The 12,559-nt window shown below is 45.5% G+C and overlaps 1 protein-coding gene across 4 annotated transcripts in view; it reads left to right on the top strand.

The window, feature by feature from the left end:
• LOC129698887 (receptor tyrosine-protein kinase erbB-4-like) overlaps positions 1-12,559 on the top strand; it is an 804,589-nt gene that overhangs the window by 570,341 nt on the left and 221,689 nt on the right. For all 4 annotated transcript variants that reach the window (XM_055638279.1, XM_055638280.1, XM_055638278.1 and 1 more), the window contains exon 14: positions 6,759-6,852. In XM_055638279.1, the coding sequence (XP_055494254.1) occupies positions 6,759-6,852 (94 nt within the window). The remainder of the gene's footprint in view (positions 1-6,758; positions 6,853-12,559) is intronic.

The raw sequence follows: 12,559 nt of genomic DNA, 5'->3' as shown, positions 1-12,559 counted from the left end.
TCGGTCGCGAGTTTGAGTCTTCAATGTCGTTTTTTCTTGCAGAATAAATGTCTGTATGAAATGCAGTGTGTTGAATGAATTCCTGAATTTGTAATTGTGCCCGCAGCATTGAATCACCTCTCGCTCTCATGTCACCCTGGCGGGGCTACATGCCCTTAGGCGGCTTAGCTCGGGGATTCTTGAATCCCCCAGCTAGGTCGCGAGTTTGCGCCTCGATCCTGGCAGTTACTCGGTCACGTGTTTGAGTCTTCAATGTAGTTTTTTCTTGCAGAATAAATGTTTGTATGAAATGCAGAGTATGAGAGGTGTACTGACTGTGTGGGCAGAACTTTGGAAGTGATTGCCCACCAGTCTAAAAAGCCGCTGTGTCTCCCTGTCCCTGGGATAGCAGGGGGCGATCAAACAGCACAATACCCCCCTCCCCCTCCAACTCCAGAGGAATTCGCTCCCCGATGGGCCGCTACGGCGACAAGTGGCAGTTTGCCCACAGCCGGAGCTGCGCCCCCTCATCCGCCACCCCAAGAACAAGACGTACCTTGCGCACCATCAGCTTCTGCCCCTACGTGTTCCTCTGGAGTTGGAGCGGGGCTGGGCTGGAGTTGCTGCTGGCTGTGGGTCTCTGGGATCTCCGTGCTTGCAGTGGGCCTGGGGGTCGGTGTCCCGTTGGTTCTGATGTCTCCGGCCACCCCCCTGGACTGGAGCTGAGACTGGGAACTGTACCGCCCTTGCCCCCTCCCTCTGCAACTGCAAACAACCCCACTCTCCTGCAAGGGCGGTACAGTTCCCGGAGGATGGCAGGTGGCTGGAGACGTCAGGACCAACAGGAACCCGCTCCCCCATGGGCCCCTACGACGCCCCGAGCTGCGCCCCGTCATCCGCAACCCAGGTTCCTCTGTAGTTGGAGCGGGGCTGGGCTGGGCTGCTGTTGGCTGTGTGTCTCTGGGTTTTCCGTGCTTGCGGTGGGCCTGGTGGTCGACGTCCAATTGGTCCTGACGTCTCCGGTGACTGGCACGACCCTGCTGCCATCGCCAACGTGAAGACAGTACAAAGCCCCCGTGCCGGTGCAATGAGCGGGGAGCTGGAGAGGGGAGGGAGGGGGTCACACACATGGCCGGGAAGCAGAGGGGTGTAGGTGGGGTGAAACTGAAGGGAGCGACAATCTGCTGCTGCCTGCACGCTGAGTTAAAAAGTTCCCACGCAACTATTCTACCATGGGAACTTTTTAACTCAGCGGGCAGGTAGCAGCATATTGTCAATTATTAACCCTCCCGCGCAATATACCCTCACCTTCTCTTTTATGAATGGGGATTTAGTTCCCCTTTCGTCGTGGACCGACCGGAGGTTCCGCTGTCACCTCTGCGGGCCGTTCTCGGTGAACGTCCTGTCTCCCTGTCCCTGGGATAGTAGGGGGCGATCAAACAGCACAATACCCCCCTCCAACTCCAGAGGAATCGGCTCCCCGATGGGCCGCTACGGCGACAAGTGGCAGTTCGCCCACAGCCCGAGCTGCGCGACCCCAAGGACAAGACGTCCCTTGCACACCATCAGCTTCTGCCCATACGGGGAGCGTGTTCCTCTGGAGTTGGAACGGGGCTGGGCTGGAGTTGCTGATCTGGGATCTCCGTGCTTGCAGTGGGCCTGGGGGTCGGTGTCCCGATGAGGGGGCGCAGCTCGGGGAACGGCTTCTGATGGTCCTGATGTTTCCGGCCAGTTTGCAGTTTTCCTCTGGAGTTGGAACGGGGCTGGGCTGCTGCCGGCTGTGGGTCTCTGGGATCTCCGTGCTTGCAGTGGGCCTGGGGGTCGGTGTCCCGTTGGTCCTGACGTCTCCGGTGACTGGCACTGTGCTGCTAGCATCACCGACGTGAAGACAGTGCAAAGCCCCCGCGCCGGTGCAATGGGCGGTGAGCTGGAGAGGGGAGGGAAGGGGTCACACACATGGCCAGGAAGCAGAGGGGTGTAGGTGGGGTGAAACTTTTTAACTCAGCGTGCAGGCAGCAGCAGATTGTCGCTCCCTTCAGAGCGACAATCTGCTGCTGCCTGCACGCTGAGTTAAAAGGTTCCCACGCAAGACTCACGATACACTGTGTATCGTGAGTCTACCGTGGGAACTTTTTTAACTCAGTGGGCAGGTAGCAGCATATTGTCAATTATTAACCCTCCCGCGCAATATACCCTCACCTTCTCTTTTATGGATGGGGATTTAGTTCCCCTTTCTTCGAGGACTGACCGGAGGTTCCGCTGTCACCTCTGCGGGCCGCCCTCGGTGAACGTTTTCAAGGACCTTTCTTCAAGGACCGAAAAAATGTCCGCTATTCGGAGGTTTTCGTTATTTGGATCTTCGGATAAAAGGTTGTGCACCTGTATACACTTTCTTTAGTTACAATAACTATGTAATATTTTTTTTTATCCAGCTTCAAATTTGAACATTAGCACATTGTCTTCATTCACATTGTAATATTTTCTTATTACATATCATCTATCGCTGTGATAAAAATCTTTAGAAAATGCTGTTAGGTATATTCAAAGTGGCTGATACTGCACTCTAAAAGCCGACTACAAACTGTCAGCTGTTTATCTGATCACTTCTTCATTAAAATGCAAGCTCCTGGTGAAAATCTGCACAATCAAGTTGCTTTAGTACCTCCTCAGTTTATATTGTAAGTAGCTGATAATTAATATGTGAGCAGGAGGGGCAAGTCTCTGAAATGCATAGGGAAAAATCAATCCATCCACACTCTCGTGTTGTCATGACTGATCAGTCACCAGTTTGAATAGAAATGGTGTAGAGTAGACCTACCGAAGGTCCCCACACCCGAGTTAAAATGGAATGCAACACTAAGAGGGAAAAACCCAATCTATACATAACTAAAGCTCTGATCTTGTTATCTTCCGGTTTGCGCAGTCTTTCAATTTGCGCAAAAACGGTACGCGAGAGCACTACGATTTTTTGCCAGCTTACTTACCGTTCTCCTGTGCTGCGAATGGTCTAATGTAAAAGGTAGCGAGGTTTAAAAATCTTTAAAACCAAGCGTGCGCAGATCAATCTGCTCTCCTGCCAGTCAGTGCCGCATGGATTGTTTTTTTTTCTCCTGTCACTCCGCGGGACGGATCGCCCCTTCCTGCGTCATCGAGTCTTTACTGGAGCTGAGGATGGCTGGCGGAGGTTTCCAACTGGCCACAATTTTCGGAGAGATGGAAGCCCGGACGGAAGCCCCGCAGCCCAGCCCGGCGCTGGAGATGTCACCAAACGGAAAGCCGGGAATCTGATCCCGGCGGAGGAGAATGTCAAAGGACCAGCGCCTGTTGGGAGTTACCATCCTACCGTCAGCTCTAGCACCTTCCTCTCTGGTCCCCTTTGCTGGCTCCTGCCCCCCCCCCCCCCCCGTGATACCCCTCTCCCCTACAACCCCCGTCTTTTCTCCGAGCTTTCTCTCTCCCACCGCCCACACACACCCTCCCCACAGCCCCCCACAACCGCCCACCCACCTCCTCCCCCACAACCCGCCCACACACCCCCTTAACAACAGTTCACTGAGTCCAATTAACCTACCAACCTGCACCTCTTTGGAATGTGGATGAAACCAGTGCATCCGGGAGAAACTGTGCAGTCACAGGGAGAACCTGCAGTTGTTCACTGACAAAAGCTACTGGCTGTATGAAAAAAATCTTTGTCAAGTCATCCTTGGTTCCTTTCCAAATCACTTTTTGTCCTTTGATCACTCCTGATCAAGTCTTTGTCCTTTGGTATTCTGTCCATCCAACCATGGAGAGGTTTCTGTTTGCTCTGTTTGTTCAGGATTTTGAACACTTACAGCAAGTCACTTCTTATCCTTCTTAGCTCCAGGGAAAACCATCCCAGCTTCTTCAGTCCACAGTATGACAACTCCCTCAACTAAAGACCATTCTACACTCTGGGGCAAAGGTGTGCTGTCCATAATTGGAAGCAATTTGCCAATTGTGCTTCAGTTGACCCATGGAGTTGATTCGAGCAGCCAGAGACAAATCAAAGTACCACTTTCTCCTCCTCATTCTTCCTGCAGCTTATTCACTCTCACACATGCCCATCAACTCTCCTTTGATTTTTTTTTGCCACCCACCTAAGCTAAGGGGTAATTTACATCAGCCAATTAACCCATCAGCATGTCATCCTTGTGGTTTTAATGTTCTCCCCTTTCTCATCCTTGGGGACATGGTGATTTGTAACTGTACCACCTCCTTAATGAGGCCTCCTATTGTTCAGTTACTTCTTCAGCCTGCAGTTCTCGGCTCCTAACTGTCTTCAACCAGTTCTTGAACTTTACAAAGGTTCAACATTTCCGCCTTGCTTTCATATTTCAATTCTCTATTTACAAAGCCTTATGCTATATTAAACTCTTTCTCAACCTGTCTTGTTACCATCAAAGTTTTGTGCACATGTGGACTTGGCCTCATCCAAATTGTACCCTGGAAATTATTATTTATTTCCTCAATTATCTAAGCAAAATACATAACTTTACATTGCTCAATACTGAACTTCATCTGCTATCTTTACCTGACGGTCGGTCTCTAACCCGACACCCTCCTCACCTTTAATCACACTTCTAAGTTCTGTGCCAACTGGAAGTTTGGAATTGGAACAAATCCAAGTCATTAAACGACATCAAGAAAAGCTATGGACTGGTAGTGACCCCTGGGGGAAGGACACTGAATACCTTCCTCCAACACGAGAAGTAACTTTGACCACAAATCTCTTTTTCCTTTTCCCTGGCCAATTCTGTAATCCAGCTGCCACAGCATCTTTTGTACCATGCCCTTCCTTTGATGATGAGATTATTATGTTATTTAATGCCTTTTGAGAGTCAAAATACACATCAACTGCACTAGCCTCATCAACCACTCTCAGCTACATCATCAAAAAACCCAATCAAGTTAGTTAAGCACAAATTGGCTCTAACAGTTCCATGCTGACTTTCTTTACTAATCCATACTTGTCCAAACGGCTATTAATTTTGTCCCTGATTATCGTTTCTAACAGCCTCTCCCCCACTGAGATTAAACCGAGGAAGCCTGCAGTTGCCGAGTTTATCTTAGCATCCATTTTTGAACATTTTCAATCCCCCAGCCCTCTGCCACCACCCCAGTGTTTAAAGAGGATTCGAGTACAATAGCTACTACCTCTGATTTTGCTTAATACTTTCAGTGGCCCCCTTTGTACTTAAGGCCTTTGCCTCCATAATAAAACCTATTTTTGACTCCTAATTAGTTTCCCCCTTTCTTTGATAACTTATTATTTCGAGTTTGAAAGGACTTTTCAGATAGTTGTTAATCCATTCCCAGACACACTTTGACCTCTCCATTCACTTTACAAAATTGCCCATGCATATTCCATAATCAGCTTTGTTTTTTTCTTTTGCATGAACTTATCATTTGTCCTAACTTCCATTTTCCATTTTATTGTAGCCTCGATATCTTGAACACCTAGGAGCTATACATTTAGAATCTCTCCTCTTTCCCACTAATGGGAATATGTGTACATTGCATCTAAGCCATCACATTCACAAAGGCCTCCAGTTATTCAGATACAGTAAAACTGAAATAACCCACTATCGAACTATTTAGAAATGATATATGATGCATCTGGTTCAATATGTATTGTTTGCCATGTTTCCTTTTAACTCAAAATGACTGCAGTTCTCATGCTCCCTTCCCACTTGCTGGGACCCCAGTTCTCATGCTCCCTTTAAATTTACTTGGTTCATTGATAAATTTATTATCATAAATTACAAAAAATGAATTCAGGGAGGGATGAAGTATTAATATCAATAGCATCCAAAAGTTAGGATACTTTATCAATCCAGCCCTGAGTATGCCAGATTATTAGAGTTTTACACCAAAGACACCAGGAAAGTGAGGAAAACTGAAACAAAAGTAAAAATAACAGAAGCAGTCAGCGGTTCAAGAAGTATCTGTGGAAAGAGAAATCTTCTGATGAAGGGTCTCGAGACTGAAATGTTAACTCTATTTATCTTTCCTCAAATGTTGCCAAAGCTGTGGAGTATTTGCAACATTTATGTTTTTGCTACAAAGTTCTCATGGTCTTCCCTCTCTGGTGAGCAAGTCACATACCCCGTATTGGGAATCACGCATGGAGAGCGGGACAGACACCATTTGGAACTGTGACTGACCAACGTAGCAGCAGTGTAGCTTGTAACAACTGCTGCCTCACAGCTCCAGCACATCAGATTTAATCCTGACCTCAGCTGCTGACTGTGTGGAGTTTGTACATTTGCCCTGTGACTGGGTAGATTTCCTTCCACATCCCTAAGATGTGCAGGTTGGAACATTAATTGTCCACTGTAAATTGCCTTAGTATGTGGGTGAGAGAAAGAATCTGGGGGGAAATAGAAGGTATGTGGAAAGTATAATCTGGGAGCCACAACAGCAGCAATGTCACCAAACCATGCGGTGGGTGAAGAAAGGCTCACTGGTGCGTGTTGTGAATCAGGGGTGGGTTGGACGCTGGAGCTTTAAGCGGCCGGAGACACGGTGTGAGCTGAGAGTGGAATCGGCAGGTCTGTCCACTGTGTCCGAAATCCCTTTATAAAGGGGTCCCTTAAAATGTGGGTTTAATTTATAATATATAAACATGCATGTGGTGTCAATGTCACTGCTTTGTTCGCTTCTCTGTGAAAACTGCAAAAGCTGTTAAAATAAAATGTATGTGTCATCTAACGTTCCCAAAATAACATTTTCTAATGATCATCTTGAATTTTGTTCAGGGATTTTCGAGAATTTTCAAACGGTACGGTCTGCATGGAATGCGATGAGCAGTGTGAGGAGATGGAGGAGGGTGTTGTGACATGTCATGGAACGGTAAGTATCGTGCCTTGATGATCCCAGTGACAACTGACTGTGGGTGTTCACTGCCAAGTGCTTCAGATATTGGCCACGTGAGGCTTCCCTTTACATTTATATGTACAGTTATCGCCGCTGAAATAAAATCACAGCCCATTTTTACACATCCTGAGGCTTTTGATTTACATTATTTATACTGATTGGCCTATTCTCCCTTTCTGTACCTCTTTCTCCTACAACCACTTCTAAAATAATCTCTTCTTGAAGGCTGGCATGATTTCTCCTTTAATCATAAATTCTTCGACCCTAAACCTAGCCTTTCAGAGCCAGGCTAATGAACTACTGCAAACACTGATGAAGATATGCATTATGGCATTGAAAGCAGACCTTACATCAGCCCCAATCATTGGTTTCTAGTTATGCTTCATGGGATTTACCAGGCTATGCCATTGAATGAATCGTGTCACCATAGTCAAGAATTGACTTCTATAGTTTCTCTGTGATCTATCAAGTCTGCGATCCAAATATTTCCTTAGTCGTTTGGTGATCAAGAGCTGATATATTGTTCCATTCCATTTACTCCACCAAAGTTTCAAAGGTAACAAAGCTTGATCATGATTCCTGCAGAACATTGAACTGCAGTTTCCACCAACGTATTCTGTACCTGTCGCCTATGATTTACAGGGTGAATGCACAAAAGGTGTTCCCCTGACTGAAGAGTCCAGAGGCAGGGATCACAGTCTCAGAGTAAGGGGCGTACCACTGAAGACTAAGATGAGGAGAAAAGTTTTCACTTGGAGGTTGATGAACCTTATGAAATTCTCTACATTGGAGGACTGGAGTGGGTTAGATTTGAAACACAGGGATTGCAGGTTGTTAGGGTAATAAGGCACTGAGGTAGAATACCAGATATGATTGAAATGAGGTGTGGAGAAGGCTGGAAGAGCCAGATGGCCTACTCATGCTGATCAATCTTACATTCTTATCACAAACGCTGAAAACGTAGCTCTTTCATTCATTGGAAGTTCATGGTTTACAAAAGGTGATCCCATTAATGACCATCATCCCATTTGCTTCCAATCTGAATCCAGCTATTTATCCACTTTCAGACATTTACAATTAAAAGCCTGTTGTTATGGGTGCCTTTGGTCAATGGACCTGTACATTCCAAGAAGCATTACGCTATGAGTCTAAGCACAATGGCTTGGCCAGTAAGCAAAGATTTTGATTCACACATAACCAATTGATTTTTAATAATATGCTATGATTGATGTGAATAAACCACACTCTCTGACAAACGATAATGGGTCAGGCAAGAGTAAGTGGCTGAGTAAATACATCTGCAAGATGTATCTCAGAATTAAATGCAACTCATATGAATTAGTGGATGAGATGCCATTACTGGCAAGGAAAGCAAGTTGGCATCAATTAGAAATTACATGGTGATTATCCTCTTAATCTACTATGTTCAACTTTTTTAAAGATGGAAACATTTTAAATCTGATAGTACTGCTGCTAATATGTTTCCTTTAAACAGTAACAGCATGAATAGTGCTTGGTGCTGAAGGCTTCAGTGCCTTTAGAATATTACCTATTGTGATGATCTGGACTCTTTTGCAGATATTAAACATTAACAAACTTGCTGATCGCACTGATACAGCCTAAAGAGTTAATGAGGCATACACACTATTGAAAGAGAAAGGCAAATTTATGCTTTAGAAGCCGTTGGCCTTGATTTAATTGGATACAATCTAAACCCAATTCTAGTTAATAAGTGATTAGCTCTCCCACATATATGCGAGCATATTATACATTTCATTAACTGTATGTGTATATCTTGATGTATTCCCCATTGATTATTTCCTTAAATATGCTTGGGTATTATTTTATAGAATGAAAACAGAATAAACAAGTGAGGAATATATGTAGAATAGAATGAACTGCAGATGCTGGTTCACAAAAAAATAGTAACTCAATGGGTCAAGCAGCATTTCTGGAGAACATGGTTAGGTGATGTTTCAGGGTGGGATCCTTCTTCAAACTGATCGCAGTGAAGGTTGGGGGTGGGGTGGGAGAAAGCTGAAAGAGAAGAGGGGCAGACCAAAGCCTGGTAAGTGATAGGTGGATACAGGAAGATGGTTGGACAAAGGTCAGAGATGAAAAAAACAAAAGGTGTGAGATAAAAATAGAAATGTCACGATTTGCTTGCTGTACCCACATGTCACCTTTCTCTGAGTTCACGGACACCCTCATCCTTCTGAACCCAACATCTTTCAATCACTCATCAATTACAAATGCTTTCCTTTTCTTTAGTTTCGACCAATGTAGATGAGCTCAGATATTCCCTGTTATATTCCGTGTCCTTGCCCATTAAGTTAACCTATCTCCCTGTTTCAATCTCCCTGCACCCTCCTCAGAACCAGGCCAGTTAATATCACTGGCAAATCTGATATCCTCAATTCTCACCAGTTTATTAACCCCAATACCACAGGTGAAGTTTTGGTTCATGCTTTAGTAATGATCTCCTAGGTGAACAGCCCCGCAACTTTAATTTAGTTTAGTTTAGAGAAACAGGCACTTCGGCCTACCGAGTCCATGCTGACCAGCTATCCCTGCACACTAACACTATCCTGAACACACTAGGGATAATTTACAACATTACTGAAGCCAATTAACCTACAAACATGTATGTGATAGAAGTGTGGGAGGAAACTGGAGCACCCGGAGAAAACCCGCACAGGTTACAGGGAAAACATACAAACTCTGTGCAGATAGCACCTCAGGTCAGGATCGAACCCAGGTCTCTGGCGCTGTAGGGTAGCAGCTCTACCGTTGCACCACCGTACTGCCCCTAGAGTAATATTTGCAGCATCCACATCCTTGCTGCTCTCGTGCCTGCTCCTAATGTGCTTGGTCCTGCAGCAGTGGGCAGGCTATTGTCGGGTCCATTACAGAACGGTGAGAGACTGGCAATGCTTGTAGACATTTGGGAGGCACGTCACTGCAGAAAATGATCCAATTTACAGCAGGGCCATTTGTTTATTTAACAGCAGGCCAATTTGTTTACCCTGAGGGCTGACCAGCTGAGCACAGCATCTCTGGGCCTGAAACTTCCCTTTGCAATTTGATGGCCTTCTTTTCACACAGCCAACTCAAAATAGCAGCTCCTGAGGCCAAAGGCCATGATTTCTGCAATGCAGCCGCTACTATTATAATACAATTGCAATCATAATGAAATGTTTGACATTGAAATCCAATTATCATCATTAAAGATGGCTCCTGATATAGTAAACTCGTTTCCTCAATAACATTTTGATGGGGTAAATAATGTTCCATTACATTGGTTGGGTTTGGGGGACGGAGATAGAGATCATGTGCATTAAAAATTTAAATGGAGAAGACATTAACTTTGTTAACATTCCACACAAGAGGGGTCAGAGAAGCATATACATTGATTAAAGCAGGACTGAAATTACAATGCCTCACAGTCACCATAACTGCTATATTATTTGTGATTCTAAACTAAGGCACTTTTAAAAAGAGTCATTAAGCACGGTGTCTGATCACGTTCTGGTTCAGGTGCATTGTTTCGCACCAGCAGACTGCATGCAAGTGACAAGAGGCCAGCTCCCGTTTTTAAATGTGACAGGGTTCACAGGTTAGGAGAGATTTCTCTGCCATGTTCTGCTGGGGTTACAACATGGAACAGTACAGCACAAGAACAGTCACTTCAACCCACAATGTTCATGCTGGACATGATATCAGGTTAAATAAATCTCCTCTGTCTGCAGGTGATCCATATCCCTCCATGCTCTGCATCTTCCTGAGCTTGCCTGAAAGCATCTTGAATGCTACTATCCAAGCCTAATACCACAGCCTCCACCCCACCACCACCACCACAGGCACCAACCATTCTCTGTCTAAAAAAACTCCTCCCCCAAATCTCCTTTAAAATTTCTCCCTGTCACCTAAAGCTACGTCCTCTAAACTATGACATGTACACCCTGGGAAGAAACTTACCTCATGGAAGTGCCATAGAAAGCATTTTATTGGGATGCATCACAGCGTAAAATACTTCAGGAAATTGAGAGAATTGTAGACTCAGCCCAGATAATCACACAAACAATCTCCCTTCCATTGACTCTATTAACACCTCATGCTGCCTTGGCAAGGCCAGCAACATAATCAAGGAAGAATCACACCCCAGCCACGTCCTCCTCCCTCCTCTTCCATCAGGCAAAAGGTATAGAAATGTGAAAACGCACACCTCCAGATTCACGGACCATTTCTTCCCAGCTGTTATCAGGCAACTGACCCTTCCTACCAATAACTAGAGAGCAGTCCCAAGCTATTATCTACCTCGGTGACCTTCGGACTATCTTTGATCGGAGTTACTGGACTTTATCTCGCACTAAACATTATCACATTATTCCCTTTATCATGTATCTGTACACTGTGGATCAGTGGCGGACTGGCCAATGTGTCAGCCTGCATGATGGCAAGTGGGCCCCTGATGAAGTGGGCCCCCTATATCAAGTGGGCCCCCTTTGTCTCCTGGCAACCAATATTTTTAGACCCAGTCCGCCACTGCTGTGGATGGCTCGATTGTGATCATGTATTGTCTTTCTGCTGACTGGTTAGCATAGAAACATAGAAATTAGGTGCAGGAGTAGGCCATTCGGCCCTTCGAGCCTGCACCGCCATTCAATATGATCATGGCTGATCATCCAACTCAGTATCCCGTACCTGCCTTCTCTCCATACCCTCTGATCCCCTTAGCCACAAGGGCCACATCTAACTCCCTCTTAAATATAGCCAATGAACTGGCCTCAACTACCCTCTGTGGCAGGGAGTTCCAGAGATTCACCACTCTCTGTGTGAAAAAAGTTTTTCTCATCTCGGTTTTAAAGGATTTCCCCCTTATCCTTAAGCTGTGACCCCTTGTCTTGGACCTCCCCAACATCGGGAACAATCTTCCTGCATCTAGCCTGTCCAACCCCTTAAGAATTTTGTAAGTTTCTAGAAGATCCCCTCTCAATCTCCTAAATTCTAGACTGTATAAACCAAGTCTATCCAGTCTATCTTCATAAGACAGTCCTGACATCCCAGGAATCAGTCTGGTGAACCTTCTCTGCACTCCCTCTATGGCAATAATGTCCTTCCTCAGATTTGGAGACCAAAACCGTACGCAATACAACTGCAGTAGAACCTCCCTGCTCCTATACTCAAATCCTTTTGCTATGAAAGCTAACATACCATTCGCTTTCTTCACTGCCTGCTGCACCTGCATGCCTACTTTCAATGACTGGTGTACCATGACACCCAGGTCTCGCTGCATCTCCCCTTTTCCTAATCGGCCACCATTTAGATAATAGTCTGCTTTCCTGTTTTTACCACCAAAATGGATAACCTCACATTTATCCACATTATACTGCATCTGCCAAACATTTGCCCACTCACCCAGCCTATCCAAGTCACCTTGCAGTCTCCTAGCATCCTCCTCACAGCTAACACTGTCCCCCATGAAACAAAAGCTTTTCACTGTACCTTGACACATGTGACACTAAACTAAACTCAAACTCACACTCAGTATGGCATCTTTACTCTACTCAACTTTTCAAATTCAAGGCTATTCTACCATTTTCCTTCCAAACTACCAGCTGCACGTGTTTGTTGGCTTTCAGTGACTTGTATACGACATCAAATCCCTTTCCATATCAACTTT

This window comes from Leucoraja erinacea, chromosome 7 (genome assembly GCF_028641065.1).
Source record: "Leucoraja erinacea ecotype New England chromosome 7, Leri_hhj_1, whole genome shotgun sequence".
Taxonomy (NCBI): domain Eukaryota; kingdom Metazoa; phylum Chordata; class Chondrichthyes; order Rajiformes; family Rajidae; genus Leucoraja; species Leucoraja erinaceus.
Note: the sequence above shows the minus strand (reverse complement) of the source record. Positions and strands in the feature narration are given on the sequence as shown.